Source organism: Thalassophryne amazonica, chromosome 2 (genome assembly GCF_902500255.1).
Source record: "Thalassophryne amazonica chromosome 2, fThaAma1.1, whole genome shotgun sequence".
Classification (NCBI taxonomy): Eukaryota; Metazoa; Chordata; class Actinopteri; order Batrachoidiformes; family Batrachoididae; genus Thalassophryne; species Thalassophryne amazonica.
Window position 1 is genome coordinate 72,070,873 of NC_047104.1, and position 24,113 is coordinate 72,094,985.

At 39.8% G+C, this 24,113-nt stretch overlaps 1 protein-coding gene across 4 annotated transcripts in view; it reads right to left on the reverse strand.

The window, feature by feature from the left end:
* The window catches only part of itsn2b (intersectin 2b), a 110,593-nt gene that overhangs the window by 34,061 nt on the left and 52,419 nt on the right, over positions 1–24,113 (reverse strand). For all 4 annotated transcript variants that reach the window (XM_034187830.1, XM_034187816.1, XM_034187822.1 and 1 more), the window contains 8 exons: positions 20,208–20,468; positions 19,903–20,096; positions 17,828–17,883; positions 15,522–15,688; positions 14,929–14,959; positions 14,655–14,776; positions 11,007–11,103; positions 434–628 (listed from right to left, as the gene is read on the reverse strand). In XM_034187830.1, the coding sequence (XP_034043721.1) occupies positions 434–628; positions 11,007–11,103; positions 14,655–14,776; positions 14,929–14,959; positions 15,522–15,688; positions 17,828–17,883; positions 19,903–20,096; positions 20,208–20,468 (1,123 nt within the window). The remainder of the gene's footprint in view (positions 1–433; positions 629–11,006; positions 11,104–14,654; positions 14,777–14,928; positions 14,960–15,521; positions 15,689–17,827; positions 17,884–19,902; positions 20,097–20,207; positions 20,469–24,113) is intronic.

A 24,113-nucleotide genomic window follows, 5' to 3' on the forward strand; every position in this document is an offset into this window, starting at 1 on the left:
GAGAAAGGAGGAAAAAAACAGGGAACAAAGTTGAACAGTGAGAAATGGGTGGATGAATGAAAAAAGTGGTGCGTGGAGGTGGAGGTTCACAGATGACAAGACAAGAATTAGTCACAGAAGTACAAGTGATATTTAAGTAGAACTCCAAGTATCATTTTAAACAAATTTTATTTCATAGTCCCAGACACTTTCTAGCTTCAATTAAAACAATTTGTTTAATTATTACGTCGAGTTACTTTTGCAACAGTGTCTGAGAATTAGGGCCGCTGAGTCAAAGCAATTTGGTTTGATGTATAATTTAAGAAGCCTTCCTTTGTCCTTCCGTTGCAGTATATTTGTGCAAACTTTAAATCTGATTCTACAAATTCTTAATCTGACAAAAAGTGATGTCATGACTTAGCACAGTGTCAGGCGTCATTGTTTCTTTACTTACATTGCTGGCTGGGATCACCATCTGATGTGCTCATCATAATGTAATTGGTGGGAAAGAGACCTGTGACCCCGTTGACCTCTCCTTTCCACCAGTCAGGGTTGGTCTTGTCTAGAACATTGATGACCTGACCTTTGGAGAAGCTCATCTCGTCCTGATTGGCAGCTGTGTAGTCATACATGGCCACCACAGTACAGACTGAGAGGGAAGGACACACAGTACATATGTGAGAAACAGATCTGAAGATATTTGGGATCATGAGATGATTTGTGGTTGTAAGGGTTCAAAAATTTTTGCATGGAGAAAAAAGTGCATGTTTTTTGTGTGTTAAAAGCATGCAATTATAAATTATATACCGTTTTCTGTGTTACTATATGTGGGGAATAGGTGCGTGCCTGGAGGAGAGTCAGAGCTGCGTCAGTCACAGTCAGTCAGAGCTGCGTGTCGTCAGAGCGAGCTGCAAAAAGTTTGTACCTGAGTTTTCAGAGGTGGTGTTTGTGGTTGCCATCTGCCACGCCGGTGTTTGCCAACCCGGACAGTGGGAATACCACCTCAACCGGCAACTTAGCCCCGCGACTGGACAGCAACAACGTCCGAGGCCCGCCCAACGTGGTGAATTCACTGAGGCCGCGCGCTGCGTCATTAGAGCCGTGCGTCACGAGTGCCGCTTCCCCGAGGCCTCGTGCAGCCACCGCAGATCCATCAGCGCGGAAACACCGAGGCCGCGCGGCACCAGCGCAGTGCAGATCCATCCCGGTGACAAACAACGCAGGCTGTTAACATCGGCGATCGACAAGCTGCTCATAAGCCGACCATGGGCCTAAGAAGGTTCTGACAGCGGAGGAAGGCGACGATATTAAAAAATCTCTGGACTTTCTATCAGAGGAGATTTCTGTTGTGAAGCAGCAACAGAATCATCATGGATCTGGTGGAGGAGGTGAAGGCATTACGGCTCCAGAATGCCGAGAAAGACCGGCATCTGGTGCAGCTGGAAAATAGAGTGGCTGAATTGGAGCAGTACACCAGAATTAACGACGTCATCATCACAGGTCTTCATATCAAACCACGGTCCTACGCACGGGCGGTAACAGATGAGAGCGGAGGGGAGCCCAGTGAACAGGAGGACAGCTCTGGGGAAAAACAGGTTGCTGATTTCCTCCTATCTAAAGGTATAGAAATGGATTTAAATAACATTGAAGCGTGCCACCCTCTGCCCCGGAGAAATGACAGTGATAAACGAACCGTCATCATGAGATTCATCAACAGAAAACACAAAACAGCACTGTTAAAACAAGGAAGAAAACTGAAAGGGACAAACGTATTCATCAATGAACATCTCACCAAACGGAATGCCGACATCGCCAGGAAAGCACGCTTCTTAAAGAAACAGGGAAAAATCCAGCACACATGGACTTCAAACTGTAAAATATTCATCAAACTGAACGGATCACCAGAACAAGCAAAAGTCATGGCAATAAGGAACATTGAGGAGCTGGACAAATATGAACAATAGTGTTTCTTAAAGCGAGGATCTGGACAAATATGACCAATAAGGTATGAGGACACAAACACATCACAACACCATGACACAGACCAGAGGAACCTATTCATCTACTACCTATTCATCTACATCTGGAGACAGAAGGATATAACTCAAAGGATTGCTGATCATGGAAAAGTAGAACTGAGAACATTTAAATACACAGACCACAATGTACTGGACTTGGAGCACGATATAGACCCGGACAATAATTTCTTCTCAAATATCAATGACAGTTGTTGCTATTATACAGATGAACAGTTTAATCGGATCATTAGAACGGATAACAAATTATCAATAATCCATTTCAACAGCAAACTTTAACAACATTAAAGAATATATAAGTCAGTTTAAAAAAATATTTAACATAATTGCTATATCAGAAACATGGATCAATGAAGATAAAGGAATGGATTTTGAACTGGATGGATATGAATTTAATTGTGTAAACAGAAAAAATAAGAGTGGAGGAGGAGTGGCTGTGTATGTGGATAAGAACATGGATTATAAAATAGTAGACAATATGACAACTGTGACTGATAACTTATTAGAATGTATAACTATTGAAATATGTGAAGAAAAAAGCAAAAATGTATTAGTCAGCTGTATATATAGAGCACCAGGATCTAGTATTGAAACATTCACTGACTGTATGGGAAAAATGTTCTCAAAAATTAATCAAAAAAACTGTGTTCATTTGTGGTGACTTAAATATTGATCTGCTCAATCCAAATAAGCATAAAATAACAGATGAATTTATCAGTATAATGTACAGTATGAGTTTATATCCAAAAATCACCAGGCCAAGCAGAATTACATCCCATAGTGCCACCTTAATTGATAATATATTCAGCAATGATATTGAGAATAACACTGTGAGTGGATTATTAATCAATGACATTAGTGATCATCTACCAGTTTTCATCGTTTATAATAGAAACCATCGGCGGAATCAGCCAGAGGAGAAAATAAAATACAGGCGAGTGCGGACAGAGGAAAACATGAACACACTAAAGAAGGATTTACAGGAGCAAAACTGGGAAAAGGTATACAGTGAAAGTGATGTTGATAGTGCATATGAAACTTTTTTACAAATATTTACATCATTATATGATAAAAATTGTCCAATTAAGACTACAGAAAACAAAAAATCCAAGCTCGACCATGGATGACGAAAGGGTTACGAAATGCATGTAATAAGAAAAATACACTGTATAGAGAATTCATAAAACTAAAGACTAAAGAGGCAGAAAATAGATATAAGAAATACAAAAATAGATTAATATTATACGGGTATGTAGGAAGGAATATTATAGTAACATATTATATAATAACAAAACAATATTAAAGGAATATGGGATATATTAAATAGCATTATCAAAAATGGTAATAAAAAACAGAGTTACCCTCAGTATTTCATTGATAATAATGTCAAGAAGGAAAATAAGGATGAGGTAGTCAACGGTTTTAATAATTTTTTTGTAAATATTGGACCAAGCTTGGCAGAAAAAATTCCCGATTCCCAATCTGAGGATTGGGATAATAATCTTATAGGAAGAAATCCCTGTTCAATGTTCCTCACAGCAGTGGATGGAAATGAAATTATAGACATTGTGAATAATTGTAAATATAAAACATCTACCGATTTAAATGAAATTGATATGGTGGTGGTAAAACAGGTCATTGAATGGATTGTAGAACCATTAACATACATCTGTAACTTATCATTTCAAACCGGTAAATTTCCCAATCAAATGAAAATAGCTAAGGTTGTGCCGCTGTATAAGACTGGGGATAGACACCACTTCACAAATTATAGACCTGTTTCTTTGCTTCCACAAATTTCCAAATTATTAGAAAAGTTATTCAATAATAGATTAGACAAATTCATAAATAAACATAAATTACTTACTGATAGTCAATATGGATTCAGAGCACATAGTTCAACATCACTTGCATTAATAGAATCAGTTTAGGAGATTACAAACGCCATAGACCACAAATTACATTCAGTTGGAATATTTATAGACCTTAAAAAGGCTTTTGATACAATTAATCATGACATATTAATCAATAAACTTGAACAGTATGGGATTAGGGGGTTGGTGTTGCACTGGGTGAGAAGCTACTTAAGTAACAGAAAACAGTTTGTGAAGTTGGGGGAATATACATCATCATGCTTGGACAATGCTTGTGGCGTCCCACAGGGGTCAGTATTGGGTCCAAAACTGTTTCTAATTTATATAAATGATATTGTCAATGTTTCCAAAATATTAAAATTAGTATTATTTGCAGATGACACAAGCATTTTTTGTTCAGGGGGGGATTTGCAGGAGTTACTGAGGAGGATCAGTATAGAAATGGGAAAATTGAAAATATGGTTTGACAGAAACAAATTATCATTAAACTTAAGTAAAACAAAATACATGTTATTTGGCTATTGTAATACAGACATACAGGTTCAGTTACAAGTCGAGGGGGTAGATATTGAAAGGGTACATGAAAATAAGTTTCTGGGGGTGATAATAGATAAGATAAACTGGAAGACTCATATAAAACATATACAAAGTAAACTGTCAAGAAGCATTTCAGTTCTAAACAAAGCGAAACATATTCTGGACCACAACTCACTCCGCATTCTTTACTGCTCACTGGTTTTACCATATTTACAGTACTGTGCAGAGGTATGGGGTAATACTTATAAAGGTACAACACAATCACTATCAGTAATGCAGAAAAGAGCTATAAGAATTATTCATAATACTGGCTATAGAGATCATACAAATCCACTATTTTTACAATCCAAATTCTTAAAATTCACAGACTTGGTTCATTTTCAAACAGTACAAATTGTGTATAAAGCAATAAACAATTTACTTCCAGCAAATATTAAAAATATGTTTTTAACAGATCAGGGGATTACAGTCTGAGGGGGAAATTTAATTTAAAGCATCAGTGGGCACGAACAACATTAAAAGGTTTCTGTATTTCTGTCTGTGGGGTGAGGATGTGGAACAGATTGGGAGTGGGGCTCAAGCAATGTCCATGCATGAACCAGTTCAAACAGCGGTACAAAAATATGTTTTTTTCTGGGTATAGGGAGGAGGAAGGGTAATGAGGGTTAGGGTGTTTTTGTTTTTTGCTTCGGCTTGTAAATATATAGTATTTTGTATGTAAGTAGGTATGTGTAGGTGTATATTTATGTTTGTGTATATATATGTGTATATATGTATATGTGTATATATGTGTATGTATATGTGTATGTATGTTGATGTGTGTATGTATATATATATATGTGTATGTATATGTATATATATATATATATATATATTGATATCGGTTTAGGTGTGTAGGAATCTATGTGTATATGTGGCAAAGGGTATTACTGGTTGTGGGGAAGAAGGGGTAGGGATAAATAAGCTGATGCTTCACCCTACCCCTTTTCGGACATGTTGGGTACACAGTAGGAACTTTTTTGTTGTTGTCTTTACTGATCTATCTTGTAATTGTTGTTGTATCAAATGTTCGAAATAAACAGTTTTCATTCATTCATTCAAGATGCCTGAGCCACCTCAGCTGGCTCTTTTCGACGTGGAAGAGCAGTGGCTCGACTCCCGAGCTCCTCCCGAGTGACCGAGCTGCACCCCCCCCCATGTCTAAGGGAGCGCCCAGCCACCCTGCGGAGGAAACTCATCTCGGCCGCTTGTACTCACGATCTTGTTCTTTTGGCCACGAGCCAAATCTCATGACCATAGGTGAGGGTCAGAACTTAGACTGATCGGTAAATTGAGAGCTCTGCCCCCCTGCTCAGCTCTCTCTTCAACACGACGGTCCGATACAGCGACCGCATCACTGCAGATGCTGCACCGATCCGTCTGTCGATCTCACGTTCCATCTGTCCCTCTCTCGTGAGCAATACCCCTAGATACTTAAGCTGCTCCACTTGAGGCAAGGACACTCCACTGACCTGAAGAGGGCAAAGCACCTTTTTCCGGTCGAGAACCATGGCCTCGGATTTGGATGTGCTGATTTTCATACCGGACGTTTCACACTCGGCTGCAAACCGCTCCAGTGCATGCTGAAGGTCCTGATTTGATGAGGCCAACAGAACCACATCGTCCACAAACAGCAGAGACAAGATTCTGTGGTTCCCAAACCGGACCCCCTCTACACCCTGACTGTGCCTAGAAATTCTGTCCATAAAGGTAATGAACAGAACTGGTGACAAAGGGCAGCCCTGGCAGAGGCCGACGTGCACTGGAAACAGGCTTGACTTACTACTGGCAATGCGAACCAAGCTCCTGCTGCGGTTGTACAGGGACTGGATAGCCCTTAACAAAGGACCCCGTACTGCCGGAACACCCCCCACAGGGCACCTCAAGGGACACGGTCGAACGCCTTCTCCAGATCCACATAACATGTGGGCTGGTTGGGTGAACTCCAATGAACCCTCGGGCACCCGATGGAGGGTGTAGAGCTGGTCCAGTCTGCCGCGACCAGGATGAAAACCACACTGCTCCTCCTGAATCCGAGGTTCGACTATCGGGCGAATTCTCCTCTCCAGTACTCTCTCTCCAGGCTGAGGAGTGTGATCCCCCTGTAGTTGGAACACACCTGCCGGTCCCCCGTCTTAAACCGACGGCCCACCACCCCAGTCTGCCAATCCAGAGGCAATGTCCCCGACCGCCACACGATGTTGAAGAGACGTGTCAACCAAGACAGTCCCACAACATCCAGAGACTTAAGGTACTCCGGACGGATTTCATCCACCCCACGGGCCTTGCCACAGAGGAGCTTTCTGACCACCTCGGTGACTTCGGCCTGGGTAATGGATGAGTCCGCCTCTGAGTCCCCAGTCTCTACTTCCTCTTCGGAAGACGTGACGATGGAACTGAGGAGATCCTCAAAGTATTCCTTCCACCACCTGACAACATCCCCAGTCAGGGTCAACAGCTCCCCACCCGCACTGTAGACAGCGTTGGTGGTGGAGAGCTGCTTCTGCCTCCGGACACGTCAGACGGTTTGCCAGAATTTCTTCGAGGCCGACCGATAGTCCTCCTTCCCCCGGTGGAGCTGGAGGAGGTGTGGGTGGATCAGGAGGTCTGGGCGGCTTTGCTTGAGCTGCTGCCCCTGCGACCCGACCTCGGATGAAGCGGAAAAAAATGGATGGCTGGATAGATAGATGGATGGATATATGTGGGAAAAGTCTAACTTTAAAAGTTTAATTCAAATAAACCACAGCATGCATTAAAGTTCCAACCCCCCCCCCCCCCCCCCCCCCCGCCCACCTTAAGGAGGCAGCAAGAGAGTGAGCAAGGTTCTGTCTGTCTTGAAACTGTCAAAACTAGAAGTGTACATGTTGAATAAAGTTATACAACCCCTGGCAAAAATTATGGAATTACCGGCCTCGGAGGATGTTCACAAAACTAAAGTTATTTCAAATGGCAACTTCCTGGCTTTAAGAAACACTATAAGAAATCAGAAAAAAAATTCTGGCAGTCAGTAACGGTTACTTTTTTAGACCAAGCAGAGGGAAAAAAATATGGAATCACTCAATTCTGAGGAAAAAATTATGGAATAATGAAAAACAAAAGAACGCTCCAACACATCACTAGTATTTTGTTGCACCACCTCTGGCTTTTATAACCGCTTGCAGTCTCTGAGGCATGGACTTAATGAGTGACAAACAGTACTCTTCATCAATCTGGCTCCAACTTTCTCTGATTGCTGTTGCCAGATCAGCTTTGCAGGTTGGAGCCTTGTCATGGACCATTTTCTTCAACTTCCACCAAAGATTTTCAATTGGATTAAGATCCGGACTATTTGCAGGCCATGACATTGACCCTATGCGTCTTTTTGCAAGGAATGTTTTCACAGTTTTTGCTCTATGGCAAGATGCATTATCATCTTGAAAAATGATTTCATCATCCCCAAACATCCTTTCAATTGATGGGATAAGAAAAGTGTCCAAAATATCAACGTAAACTTGTGCATTTATTGATGATGTAATGACAGCCATCTCCTCAGTGCCTTTACCTGACATGTAGCCCCATATCATCAATGACTGTGGAAATTTACATGTTCTCTTCAGGCAGACAACTTTATAAATCTCACTGGAACGGCACCAAACAAAAGTTCCAGCATCATCACCTTGCCCAATGCAGATTCGAGATTCATCACTGAATATGAGCCCATTGTAACCTTGTTTTTTTCTGTTTAGGTGTTAATGATGACTTTCGTTTAGCTTTTCTGTATGTAAATCCCATTTCCTTTAGGCGGTTTCTTACAGTTCGGTCACAGACGTTGACTCCAGTTTCCTCCCATTCGTTCCTCATTTGTTTTGTTGTGCATTTTCGATTTTTGAGACATACTGCTTTAAGTTTTCTGTCTTGACGCTTTGATGTCTTCCTTGGTCTACCAGTATGTTTGCCTTTAACAACCTTCTCATGTTGTTTGTATTTGGTCCAGAGTTTAGACACAGCTGACTGTGAACAACCAACATCTTTTGCAACATTGCATGATGATTTACCCTCTTTTAAGAGTTTAATCATCCTCTCCTTTGTTTCAATTGCCATCTCTCGTGTTGGAGCCATGATTCATGTCAGTCCACTTGGTGCAACAGCTCTCCAAAGTGTGATCACTCCTTTTTAGATGCAGACTAACGAGCAGATCTGATTTGATGCAGGTGTTAGTTTTGGGAATGAAAATTTACAGGGTGATTCCATAATTTATTCCTCAGAATTGAGTGAGTCCATATTTTTTCCATTTTTTCCCTCTGCTTAGTCTAAAAAAGTAACCGTTACTGACTGCCACAATTATTTTTCCTGATTTCTTATAGTGTTTCTTAAAGCCAGAAAGTTGCCATTTGAAATGACTTTAGTTTTGTGTCATGTCTGATCTGCTTTTTTTCTACAAAATTAAACAACTGAATGAACATCCTCCGAGGCCGGTGATTCCATAATTATTGCCAGGGGTTGTAATCAGGAATGAGAATGGACAAAGAAAAAAAACCTCTGAAAATCAGAGGGGGCCTGGGGGTCGTTGTAGGCCCCCAGCAGGTTTCCAGGGGCAGCACCTTTGGTGGGGGCCCACAGGTTTGAGCATTTTAGAGGCATTTTGGGGCCACTAGAGAGACCTAATTTCAAGAATTTCCATTTTATATTTTTTGTATGCTGTGGTATATGGAAGCCTTGTTGTAATAACAGAATCTGTCTATGTAGACCTTTCAGTGATACCTGCCTAGTGGTGTAGCACATGTACTTACTATAAATGCCATAGCATTGGACAGATATCACTGAACTTGCCAAAACTGTTCTTTTGAGTGTCTTTGCTTAACTTGCAATGAGCTCTGAAATATACTGAAACTTCATGCAAGTATATGTGCATCATTTAAAGAGATTAAAACCTATCAAAACAACATTTGTGGTATAAAACAGTGACTTTATTCATATTTACACGTGCGCTTACAAATTATTGCCCCATAATAAATTCTGAAATCACACCATGTGAGTGTGCACCCCAACTACTTATGTCAGTCAGCAGGAAAACGCCGCAGGCACATACAGCATACAGTAGTAACATTAAAAAGCACACATCCTGTGCACCAGCTGTACCGCAGTCTATGAAATTTACCAAAAATAAAAATAAAATTGATGCAGGCTGATTTTTGGCATGCAGACAAAATATATTTTGTCATTTTTGAATGGTTTATCTATTAAAGAGTAAAAACTGAAGGAAATCAATTGTAAGGCCTGAAAGAAGTTTCTGTAGGATGGATTTTAGCCATCAGGTCAAGTGAGAGGGGAAGTGTTGGCTTTTTAAATACGTAAAAGACACTGGACTCATCGAGAGGATTTAGTACTGCTATAATGGACTGACGCAGCAGGTGGCAGTAATGCAACAACATTAAGGATGCCAGCTGCCATAATATGCCACAAAAGAAGGGTTCCTTTGTTTCGTTATTCTCCACACAAGTCACGTTTTCAGAAAAAGCGCATTTTGTGTCAAAATAAAGCCATTATATATATATATATATATATATATATATATATATATATATATATATATATATATATATTAAGTTAGTGGTTTTATATGATGAAATAAATGGAACAAGGAATCTGTATAAAAATGATGGTTTTGCAGCACTGAATTGCACTTACCTGCACAGTACCTGCACCACACTTAAAAATTTCAGGGATTGTAAATACAATTTGATTGCATGAATAGAATTATTGGACATGCACCTGAGCACTGGATGTTGGGTTACTGACTGGTACGAGTGCTGTGGGCTTTGGGGCTCGCTGTGCCTCTTCCACACTCTGGACCGTTTAGTCCTTTTAAGATTAATATAATGACATGTTTCTTCGTCTTGCAGTGTTCTTCCAAGGTTTTGTTGGTAAAATCCGAACATAGCGTGCGGAAGGCTTTACCGGGGAGCTCAACCTTGCAGACAAATTCACAGAGTCTTGTCTCTGTCCACATCCCGCTCCAAATATGTCCATTTAAACCTTTTTTTTTTTTACACCACTATCAATGTCTTTAACGCGGTCTTCGTTCTCTCTCTCTCTGTAATTTTGGCCATGTTAAAGACGCAGCTCGACAGATCAAATTTGCAGAGACTCAAAATGTCCACATCCGGGTACTTTCAGTGACTTTATATATTACAGAGATTCTGATAGGCTGAAAGTTCGCTGTTGTAGAAAAAGTAACCAATGACATTGCGCGTTTTAGCTTGCAGTTTCAGCAGCGCTAAAGATTCGCACGGATGACCCACACTGTACGACCCCCCCCCCCCAAAATTTCTCAACAGATTTATACTGATCGCAGAAATGGCCCAGAAGTTCAGAAAAACTCTGAACTCCACAGAGCCGCAGAAAATTCTCATCCCTGTACAATAATTTATTGACCAAATAAAAGAGAAAAAAAGTTTTTTTTTTTCTTTGGCTGAACCACAGCAAAAATGGGGAAATAAATAAATAACGTAAGTTAATTTTGTGTGAGTCATTTTACTGTTCTGGTGTGTGTCTGTCTCACCTGGTTGGGGTGCCGGGGTAGACTTTCCGCTGTTAGAACCCAGTATTTTGACATTAGAAGAAGAAAACCACCCTTTCTGTCGCTTTTTACCACGTGCCTATGATGAGACAACACACAGTTGACAGAGTGCACGTTCAACAAAACAAGAACATTTCCTCATTGTTCAAATTGTTCACTGGTAACAAATCCATTAAAAAAGAAACTCTAGTCTCAATCCAGTTGATATCAGAAGAAAAATCAGTCAAAGTGATCCTGTTCCATATGTAAAATAAAAACAGCAACTTAATTGAGGTTTTCAATCAAAGGAGTGCTCGTGTACTCCATTCCTCTGAAAAATAATACAACCCCAATTCCAATGAAGTTGGGACATTGCATAAAATGTAAATTTAAACAGAATACAATGATTTGCAAATCCTCTTCAACCTATATTCAATTGAATACACCACAAAGACAAGATATTTAATGTTCAAACTGATAAACTTTATTGTTTTTGTGCAAATATTTGCTCATTTTGAAATGGATGCCTGCAACACATTTCAAAAAAGTTGGGACGGGGCAACAAAAGACTGGGAAAGTTGATGGATGCTCAAAGAACACCTAATTGAAAACAGGTGAGTGTCATGACTGGGTATAAAAGGAGCATCCCCAAAAGGCTCAGCTGGTCACAAGCAAAGATGGGGTGAGGATCACCATTTTGTGAACAACTGTGTGAAAAAAAAAATCCAACAGTTTAAAGGGGATAGAGAATCAAAGTCATCTTTTTCATGTTTTTGGTGTTAGTTCAGAGTCTCCCCGCTGTGGGGAATACACACGAAGTGCCAGCAAGTTTCAGAACCTCTGTTTCAAGTATTTCTCCTTTTTTGAATTGCCCCTAGAAAACAGGCCAATCCGTTTTTGAGAGAAAACTTATGTCACTTTTTCACCAGTAGCCCCCCCCCCCACACACACACACACACACCCTTTCACACATGCCCTTTCAAAATTAATTATTCATAAGGTTGTGCCCACCCATTCGTAACACTCGAAGAGAAGCAATGGCAAGCTACAGGTGTGCTTTCCCAGGCTGTTTTAGCGGACTACGATCTTCCCACGGAAAGCAATGTACGCGATCACTGGCTTTTATTCATTTTTAACCGCATCCCCAGTACATACAACCGCCAACTATTTCTTTGCTCTGCACATTTCACGGAGGACTGTTTCACAAACCTTGCATGATTTCGAGCTGGCTTCAGTCAGCATTTAATACTCAGTAGAGGGTCAGTTCCGACTCTGCAACAAAATCAACCCCAGCAATCAGTACAGCCTGTGAGTATCACATTTTCTTTTTTTTTTTTTTATTTGTGTTGCGCCATATTCCTGTTGTAAGAATTGCAGGTTAGAATGGCACGTTAGCTCTGGTTTGTTCCTCTAAAGGGAAAGAGCTAACCCCTTAGCAGCTAGGGATGTGTATCGAGAACCGGTTCCTTTTGGGTATCGTTAAGAAATGACTCGATCCACCGACATCAATAAGCTTTGTGCTTAACGATTATGTTATCGGTCCTTCAGAGTGGCCGTTGTTTTGGGGGGTGTTTGTCAGGAAAATTATAATTTCTGTATTGATTACAGACCCTGCAGCGGGTCCGTAAACAACTTTTCTGCAGCGCGGCTTTGCTTTGAACCTTGAACCAATCGAAGCAGTGCTTCGCAGATTGAAGCAATACTTCGATTATTCTTTCTTTCTTTTGCTTAATTTTCTCCTGCTAAAACCCTAAAGAGCATACGTCTGTAAGTATTATTTACCTTTTCTATGTTAAACCGACCTGTTATGTTCTTCTGAAACAGTTGATAGATGTATTTTATAACTTAAAAACGGGAGCGATGCTAACGCGTTAGCATGTCTATGGCATTTTCAATGTTAAAAGTTAGCATTGCAGCTATCATCACATTCAGGTGCATTTGTTTTCAAATTGTAATATTTCTTAAATTTATTTTTGTTTATATATTAATAATCTAATGATTATTATATACAATTTTAGAGAAAGAGGCAAAAAAAACCTGAATAGAAACACAACAGAAAATATAAAAGCAATGAAAATAAATAAATAATGCTTTCTTTTCAGTGAGAGCAAGGGCAGCCAATAAAACAACGGCAACCATCAGTGCCACCTACTTGCATTTCATAATGAGGTTGCCAAATAAGCTCCGAAACGATGCCATTAAAGGCAAACGAGGCATTCTAAACCCAGCATAGTAACATAGCTGTTTCAGAGAGCCTTTTAGGAAGGTTCTGAGCCATTACAGACCCAACCAATTTTTTTTGGGCTACATATCACATCACAGAACAAGGATTAATGCCCCATTCAACCTCTCTCTATCACCTTTAAGAAAAACTTTTCTCAACGTTCAATTGCAAGGAATTTAGGGATTCCATCATCTACAGACCATAATATAATCAGAAGATTCAGAAAATCTGGAGAGAATCTTTCTACACGTAAGCGGCAAGGCCGAAAACCAACACTGAATGCACGTGACCTTTGATCCCTCAGGCGGCACTGCATTAAAAACCGACATCATTGTGTAAAGGATCTTACCGCATGGACTCAGGAACACTTCAGAAAACCATTGTCAGTTAACACAGTTCATCGCTACATCTACAAGTGCAAGTTAAAACTCTACCATGCAAAGCAAAAGCCATACATCAACAATGCTGCCACCTTCTCTGGGCCCGAGCTCATTTGAAATGGACAGATGCAAAGTGGAAAAGTGTGCTGTGGTCTGATGAGTCCACATTTCAAATTGTTTTTGTAAATCATGGATGTCGTGTCCTCCGGACAAGAGAGGAAAAAGACCATCCAGATTGTTACCAGCGCAAATTTCAAAAGCCAGCATCCGTGATGGTATGGGGGTGTGTTAGTGCGCATGGCATGGGCAACTTACACATCTGTGATGGCACCATCAATGATGAAAGGTACATCCAGGTTTTGGAGCAACACATGCTGCCATCCAAGCAACGTCTTTTTCAGGGATGTTCCTGCTTATTTCAGCAAGACAATGCCAAGCCACATTCTGCTCGTGTTACAACAGTGTGGCTTCGTAGTAAAAGAGTGCGGGTACTAGACTGGCCTGCCTGCAGTCCAGACCTGTTGCCCATTGAAAATGTGTGGCACATTATGAAGCGGAAAATACGACAACGGAGACCCCGAACTGTTGAACAACTGAAGTCGTACATCAAGCAAGAATTACACCTACAAAGCTTCAACAATTAGTGTCCTCAGTTCCCAAACGCTTATTGAGTGTTGTCAGAAGGAAAGCTGATGTAACACCGTGGTAAACATACCACTGTCCCAGCTTTTTTGAAACGTGTTGCAGGCATCCATTTCAAAATGAGCAAATATTTGCACAAAAACAATAAAGTTTATCAGTTTGAACATTAAATATCTTGTCTTTGTGGTGTATTCAATTTTGAAGAGGATTTGCAAATCATTGTATTCTCTTTTTATTTACATTTTACACAACGTCCCAACTTCATTGGAATTGGGGTTGTAGATCAAAATGCTGAGTAATTTGACTGTGTCAATGTTAGCCCACAGGTACCACAGCATTTGAGGGGTCCTGATTTTGCTCACTGCAGGCTACACCACATGCAAGTGAACAGATTAAAACACTGACCTGCAGTTCTCCAAGCCACCATCCAGAGGTGTTCTTGGCAAGGATGACAATTAGCTGACCAGGAACTAAATTCAGTTGAGCTGATCCTGTGGAGGACTGGGCCTTAATCACCTGCGCTATCTCTGTGCATACAACCACAAAGACACAAAACCAACAATGAACAGCAACAAAAATGACAACTCCCTGCACGCACGCACGCACACACACACACACACACACACAAATTGTGTTGTAGAAGAATAACTATAAATAAATTTAAAAATTGTAAGTCTACCTGGCTTTTTCTTTCCAGATGTGCTTGATGTCTGAGACAAAAAAATAAATAACTAAAATGGTTAAAACTTTTTTACATTATCATTTAAAAATATAGAACAAGGAAAATACACTATGTCAGAAAGACATTACAATATCCTGCAATTCAATAAACTACCACAAAGTTTACTAATAATAAAACTAGATCAATGAAACTAGTCTCACATCGGACCAGGTTTGGCACCATATTGCACCCTAAGGGGCAGACTTAAAACACAGTGCACCTTGGCTGATTTTCTGTGTTCTGCACCAAGCATGCACACCTCTAGGTAAATGTCAGGAATAGTCTATTTTTTCTGTAAGTCAGACAGACTATCCCATCCTTTCCCGGCACATCTCAGTGCAGCTCCAGGCAAACTCCACAACTCTTGATATCTGGGGTTAACTCTTCCAGTGCATGCTGTGAAACCTGAGCGTCACATTGCACTGACTAAACGTTCCTCAACTTGAGTCAAGCAGAATGCCAAAATTGACTCTAAATGTGACCGCGTGTGAGAGCTGCTTTATTCAAGACTTCTCTGACATGAACTTAATGGTAGCTACAGTAGCGCTTACATCTGTCTCTTTAGGTTTGACGTAGTTGCCAGGGAACACTCCTGTGCGGTCACCTATAGAGCCGTGCCACCACTCTCCTTCTTTCTGGCTCACCAAGATTACATCTCCTTCAGTAAATGTTAGATCGCCGTGCTGAGGAGACTCATATGTGTACAAAGCCACATATTCTGGGGAGTAGAACATGAACAGAAACAAACATTATTGAACAGCAGTACCGTTTAGGCTTGTTAATATTATGTATAATAGATTTAAACAGGTTACAGGTATTTCTATGAAACTGAAATACAGATTTTATTGCACGTTTGACATGTACAAACACACACAAATGCATAAATAATGACATTAAATCTAGTCTTGCTTTTTATCTCACATGACAACGTTCCAAACACATTAGGAGCACTTTACTAAAGGTTGGCAAGTGTAAAAATGTGCACCATAGCACTGCAAAAAAAAAAAAAAAAAAAAAAAAAAACTTTGGATGCTGATTTACCAATGTGTTCAGTAAGGATTAAACGACGAGAAGCCGTGCATTATACGGTTTGAATGCACGACGCGGAGTCTAAAACACCACGACGTGAAGCACAGTGGTGTTACTCTGCGAAGTGCACTCAAACTGTATAATGCACGGCTTCGAGTTATTTAATCGCTTATACCATGGTCCCACACAGTGAGCTAACATAGATATTTATTTAAGTTAACAGAACTTGATAAAAAATGCGTAAGTATTTGGGACTATTTTATGCCAGTCTCAAGACATTTTGCCTCCGATGCGCTTACCGTGTCTGCGGGCTCGGTAAGCACCGCAGCGGGCCACTCACACTGCCCCCTCTCTGCTTTGTGGAGCTGCGGCCAACTCTGGCAACAGGTCCAGAAACTACGCTCGCTGTTTTGATACGGAGCGCTCTGGCAGCCCGTAAGGCTAGAACCGTGCTCTTCTTTCCCATCTTCAATCTTGTCCAGTTCGTCCGATGTTAAATCTTTACGCCGTTGCTTTTGCTGTTCTTCTCGTTTGCTCCCCTCCTCTTTCCATTCCTCAAAAGTTTTATTTTAGTCAAAAATATTAAAATTCACTTAGAAATCCATGTTTTATCACATTTCTGTCATTCACCTGTCAAAACACAGCTGATCTGCACCAACTGATTTGCACGTTGCTATGGTGTTGACCAGAGCGGAGTGATTATAACAGTGACTTAACTCGCCGAACTACGTGTGCGTATACACGAAAATAACGCACGCCAGTTAGACGTGGAATTCTCACTGACCATGGTATAAATGAGGATAGCATCCTTTCCTTGTGCAAAATAGCATGTATGCCCAGTTTGCAATTTTACATTCATGCATATATGCAATTTGTCCACCCGAGTGTGCAATATTGTGGCTGTTGAACATGCATGCACACAGCACGATTTATCAAGGCTAAAACATGTTTCTGGAGCTGAAATTGCATCTGTAAGCACATTTGAAAACTTGGTGCTAACTGAGCCAGTGCTGCAAGATAAACACAGGCATGCATGAAACAGTCATTCCCTCTGAGCTGTTTGGATATGCATTCCTTTCATTTTTTAAACTCAATCTTCTTTAACACAGAAAATGCCCCAATTAAACAAAATTAACATTAAATTAAATAAACAAAAAACTAAATAAAATGTGACATTTATCACGTCTTTGAAAAAGAAATACAAGTTGAATGTTCTGTGTGTCTGTCCAGCTCGGGGGCTGACAGTGGTCAGCACCAGTCTATTGTCAGGGCCGTGAACAGCTCCTTGGACAGTATGTACAGCAGTCACGCCCATCTACATAGAGTAAAACAACATACAGAAATGATTTTTATTCCATATCAAGTCCCTTCCGACTATGTGTAAGTGAAAAGAATATATTAACAGCGGAGTGAATGTACTGTGGTGAGAGCACACGCTTGCAGATATTCACCTTAAACAGACAGTTAAATGCGAGTCGTGCTGAATTTGGACTTGTGACAAACACTATGCACTTCCTGTGATAAACCATTTCAAAGGCACATTCATTTTTTGGTTCGGTACATGCTCAGTAAATGACATTTTCAGGTAAAATGTGTTAATTTTATTTTGTGCGTAGCTGCAACTGGCTAATTGAATTAAATTTCATGCTTTACAGTCATTAACATGCAAAATCTTCATTTACATGCTGCTGTCTACATCATGTTACCACCCCGTCATAACCACCCAAACATGCAAAACTTCAGAAAGCCCACATAATTGGTTGGGATCGGTCGGGATATTTAGTGTCGGGGCCGTTATTTTCATTAACTTGAAAGTGTCTCATTATACCTTCAAACTGCTGGCTATCACCACAGTCTGGACCATCAGGATGTGGGTTCTTCAGACTGCAAATACAGAAAAGAAAAAAAAAAAATTCAATTTATTCTATCAATTTAAAGCAATTCCCTTTGGCTGCTCCCTCGTTTTCACTCGGGGTCACCACAGCAGATCCAAGGTAGAGCTGCATGTTGATTTGGCACAAGTTTTGTGTCGGATGCCCTTCCTGACAACTCCACATTACATGGAGAAATGTGGCAGGGGTGGGATTTGAACCCGGAGCCTTCTGAACTGAAACCAACCGCATTAACCACTTGGCCACCACCCCTGCCCTGCTATTTATTCTATCAATTATTTATGCTTATTTGTCTTGGCCGTTGTACCAATGACATTTGAAAATATTCCCTGTCCTGGTATAGAAATTCCCACCAACAATATGCTGCTGTCAAACACGATGACAAGAATGTACTTCCCAAGCTCTGAGATTATGACAAAATTGTTGCAGTGTCCTTGAGCAAGAGAGTAAATTCCAAATGTCCCCATCATAAATATGATGTTAACCCACGCCTAGATCTTTCTGTGGTCTCCAGCCTGTAGAAATCTTAGAGTGGGATACGCACTCCACTCAATGCAAGCGCATTTGTGGATTTCAAAAGCACAACATTATTGCATATACTGCACACAGACAACCTAAAACTGAATAAAACTCAAGCAGTGAAACTTCCTTGAAAACAACTGAGATTTAAAAAAAAAAAAAAAAAAAAAGAGTGCTCTGAGAGCATAATATCCCCTGCTGGCAAATGCTGCTTTGGTACAAGTGCTAACTACATTCTGATAACATTTCAAAGTATGTGACAGTTGATTTCAGAATTCAGACACCAACTCATGAAACTGGCAGTGACTAGGGCTGTTAATCAAGGACCATAACTCTGCCAAAATGTGTCAATCTTGTACAATATTACAATATTGTGACCAGCCTAAGGCACACTTGTGCAACAATCATGCTGTCTAATAAGCATATACCACACCTGTGAGGTGGAATGGATTATGTTGGCAAAAGGAAGTGCTAACTAAAACAGATCGAGACAGATTTGTGAACAATATTTGAGAGAAATAGGCCTTTTGTGTATATAGAAAATGCTTTAGATCTTTGAGTTCAGCTCATGAAAAATAGGAGCAAAAGTAAGTGTTGCATTTATATTTTTGTTCAGTGTATGTCACATATCATAGAATCCAATGGATGTTGACATTGTTTGACCTTTACTTTGCAGACCAAACATTCAGCACTGTCAAAACTATTCCATTTTTTAATCCTATTAGCTCAACTAATAATTTGCACCACTTTTTTCCAAAATTGGAACAACTTTAACTTTTAACCCCTGTACAAACTGAAACTGACCTTTGTCACCCTTCTTTTTGTTTTTACCCCATAATATTTAGTCACAGATAGTCCAAGCTATACATTTTCTGAATCTTTATGTTCAGAAAAATAATGTGGTATAGTTTTCAATATGATTGGAGCATTTTATTTTATTTTTTTATTTTAACCCCTACAAAATTCTTTTCCCCGCAACCTGATCTTGGATAAGTGGTTGAAGGTGAGTGTGTGTGTGTGTGTGTGTGTGTGTGTGTGTGTGTGTGTGTGTGTGTGTGTGTGTGTGTGTGTGTGTGTGTGTGTGTGTGTGTGTGTGTGTGTGTGTGTGTGTGTGTGTGTGTGTGTGTGTGTGTGTGTGTGTGTAATTCTTCAATTGACCCCTACCTGGCTGCCTATTGAAAATTCAATGACGATGAAGAACAAACTTTAAGCAGACCATTCTTAGAGGGATGATCCACTGCTTAGGCCAGGCTAACAGTTACTACATGGTTTTTTACAAATATCTGAGTTACAAAAACACACCACACAAAAAAAAGGTATTTGAGCAATGCTATGTAGCTAGAAAGGAAAAGGAAATGAATGTACTGTAGTTCTTGTTTCACCAGTCTTGAGGCAGAATCACTATTCCAGCCTGGCTTGTTTTACCATAACAAACAATGACACAAAGAACTATCTTAACTGTTGAACACAAAATCTGTGCATGTGAACTTACTCTGCAGATTCTTCTTCTCCAAGCACTGTAACATACGTCTTGGGGAACCAGCCCTGTTTCCCATCCAGCTCTCCCAGCCACCAGTTCTCCTGCTGCTCCAGGACATGAATGACATCATCCTTATTGAAGTTCAGATGGCTGTCGGTCTTTGCTGTCCAGGAACACAGAGCTTTGGCTACCAGATTTCCCACAACCTGTAGACAGAAATATGAGCAGGAAACATGACAGAATGCAAAATAACTCATTCCAGCCACATGAAACTACTACAGAAGGTGTCCCATTTGTTACCTCTACAAACATCTCACCTGTCCTTGGGTGTCCGAAGGGCCAGGGTTCACAGAGTGTGTTGGTGTGAAGGCAGACTTTGTCCCAGCTGCCTTAGCGGCTTCAAGTGCAAGAGAAAGCTGTGACTGGAGCGGTATTTTGGGAGCCACAACAGGAGCAGCAGTGCTGTTTGTCGACTTTGATGTGGTCATTCTCTCTACATAGCTCTCTGGGAACCAGCCAAACTTCCCCTGTCTGCTCCCATATAACCAACCCTCCTCCCGTTCTGTTGTCTCATCAACCTGGCAGGAGATAGAAGAATGAAGATGCTTTACATTTAAAAACAGAGTCTGACATACCTTTGAATTTGAAGGTCCCAAAATACTGACAATTAGGATACAGTTTTAGTCCAATTCCAAAAGTTGGTACAATATGGAAAATGCTGTGGCAGTGATGGGGAAGGGAAAAGAAGCCAATGAGAAACTGTCCCCATTTTGTAGAAATGTAATGGGACAATTTAATTTACAATGGAATAATTGTCAAATATCATAGCTCAAAGTATATAACAATGTTACCACAGAAAGTTGCATTTAGCCTTCATTTATACATACATCAATGTACCAATGCATGAGGCATATTCACCTTGGTGGCAAAGCTTGCAGCCTTGTTACGTGTATTTAATTTTTCTAGGTTTTTGGAAAAATAACTCAGGCTTGATCATAAAGTAATTCCCCAAGAGGCAGCCCATTAATGCATACATGATGCCACATGGTCACCCTTCATAGTGAAATATTTTAGCAAACTCATCTGAAATTGGAATCAGGAATAATGACTTAACATTATTGTGATAGGTAGGCCTACTATACTGACTGATCTAAGTATATATATGTATATACTGGCAAATATATTGGTATTGTGAATAATTTATTTCTCAAAAACTTCATATCAGTTGGGCTCTAATAATGCTACTTCAAACAAGTGATGTCAACAGGTGATTGTAATAATGACTTGTTGCAAAACCAGTGTCCACAAAAGGTTGACCCTTTCAGAAGCAAAGATGGGCAGAGGATTTCTCAACAAATGTGTGACAAAATTGAAATGTTTAAAAATGTTTCTAAAAGAAAGCTGGGAAGGGATCTGCATATTTCTCCAGGTACATTGCATAATATGATTAAACATATCATTTTATTATTTCTATATTAATTTCAAGAAATCTGGAAGTACTTCAATGTATAAAAGGCAAGGATCAAGCAAAGCTGAACACTCGCAATCTTTGATCCCCCAGATGGCACAGCATCAAAAATAGTCATTTATCCATAGCTGATATAACCATATAGGCAATTAATTACTCTACATACACACACATATGTATATATATATATATATATATATATATATATATATATATATACACATATACATATACACATATACACATACACATATATATATATATATACACATATACATATACACATATACACATACACATATATATATATATATATATATATATATACATATACACATATACACATACACATATATACACACACACACACACACACACACACAGAGATAATCAAAAAATTAATGTATCGGAAGTTACAGATAATCGATAGCTGATAAATTCCGGTGTTGTCTCTAGTACATTTGCAATCACTAAGAATCTGAAATTAATTTTTAACACGATCGCTTTTGAAAGCCTCAAAAGCGACAAAAGACCCAAAGAATGAGCCAGAATGTTTGACTATGCTGCCCCCTGTAGAACACAGCACAGACGAATCCTGAGAGCACCCACAAAATCAGCTTTCTACTAATCATAATCATCATTTTTCAATTACAACGCTCCGGTCATGCGGAGGTCTTGAAAAATAAAGTCATACTAACTTATGGTTTTGTGAAAATACTGATAGAATAACTCCATTAATGTCAATTCTGTCATTTGTACAACGTTAAAATATAACACATATTTTTTAATGTTGAATAAGGCACTAATTCTGAGGTTTTGTAACAAACAGACTGCAAAGCATTCTGGGTAAAAGTGCCTCTGCTAAACACTGACTGGTTCAGTCATTCATTATGCAAACCAACACATTAATGTGACGTGTCGTGTGTTGGTTTAAAGATAAATTTGCTTTTGTAAAATATTCCATTTTATTTGTAAAAACAGGCATTTTTACGGGGCCCTGGACGTGTCATCGCAAAATGTTTTGCATGTGGAGAGAGTGTGCGCATGTTTTAATTAATACCATGCACACGTTTGATGATGTGTGCATGTTTTAAAACTTTTATGATGTTGTAAAACGTGCACTCAATATTAGTAAGTAAGTAAGTAAATTTATTTCTATAGTGCCTTTCACAGACATAAGTCACAAAGCACTTCACAGGTTAAAATGCAATAATAAATAATGAAAACAGATACAACAAAGATCAATTGGTCAGTTCTGAAAAGCCTTATCTTGGCACATAAATGTTGGCTTTACATTGTGCGTGTTTTGGCCATTTTTCAGATGATTTTTCATTCGTGCGAGAATTTTTTGGACCGAGTTTCAGGTTAATCGCGCGTCCTGCATCGTGTAGTGGAGTAACAAGCTGTAACATCTCACGACCACCTCCTGCTGCTGAAGAGCTTCATGCATCCAACCGCAGAGCTGTCTTGTAATGTTTTTTTTTTTTGTTGTTGTTTTGTTTTTAAACGTAATTTGTAGAAAAAAAGCCACCATCTGATATAACTGGGTTAAAATAAATAGAACACTGCCATCTACTGGTACCCAGACGCTTAGTACTTCTTGGGGCGAATACTGCCATGAACACTACAGGCCAGTAGATGGCAGTAGCGGCCTTGAAAACTTGCCAAACAAAATTCCAGATAATCCGTGTCTGCCACCGCTGGACTGATAGTATTGTACACCGGGCATTTGCCCGCTGGCCTGATGGCCTACGGATTTGTATTTTTTTTTTTTTACGAAGTAAAGCGAGCTGTGAGCTTTTCATCCGCACTTTTTTTTGTAGCAGCTACGACTCGTCACCTCTTAAAGTGCAGTGACAACAGCACACCTGCACTGAGCTTTACAAAGACATGCTTATGCTTTTTTCCTCCTTTATTTAGAGCTGAGTTGAGCCGCTCCGTATCTGCTCGTTAAAACAGCTGATCCTCCGTGACGCATCAACAACTAACACTATTTTCCACTCAAATGCACCTAAACTCTCTTTCTGAGGACCACATGATGTGAAAACGCAATAAAACTTTCTGACCTGTAAATCTGGTCATGTTTTCTGCATAAATAAATGTTAGCCATTCTTTGTGCTCAAACGACCAAAGCAGGGGCGAATACAGATGGAATGGGGGCGTGGGGCAAGGATGTCCCCCCCTCACAACACCCCTAGATTAAAGGTCCAGTTTTGAAGCTTTTTTTTTTACTACAACTACTAATACTACTTAAAATAATAATAATTTCGACAAGTAAAATGTTTAGAGAAAATTTAAATGTTACAAAAATGTTAGAAATAATTTAACAGTTACATTTATTAACAATGTAGGTTAGAAATTACAAGTTTTACTGTTACAGTGCTGTTAACAGTTAAATATGAGGTCAAGAAACAGGTCTTTATTTTACTTTTTATAAAACAAGTATATATTTTCATTGAAGTCAAGAAAGGGTGACTATAAAGTGAGACGGGGACCACTATGGCCATGACGGTAAGTGAAGGTTAACTTCAGCTATTAATTGATGAACAGCAACCTAACTTGTTCATAAATCAGACATCTGTGTGTGAGAGAGACTGATCTTCTGGTCCGAAGTGCTTCTAACTGGGTCACTCAGATATGAATTAAGGTTGGATATTATTTTCATTCGTGCTAACTCTGCCAGTCACGTAACCTAGCCTAGCAATGTAACCTGTGCAAATGGTGTGCATGGCTAGCTACCATGCTATCGCCGCCA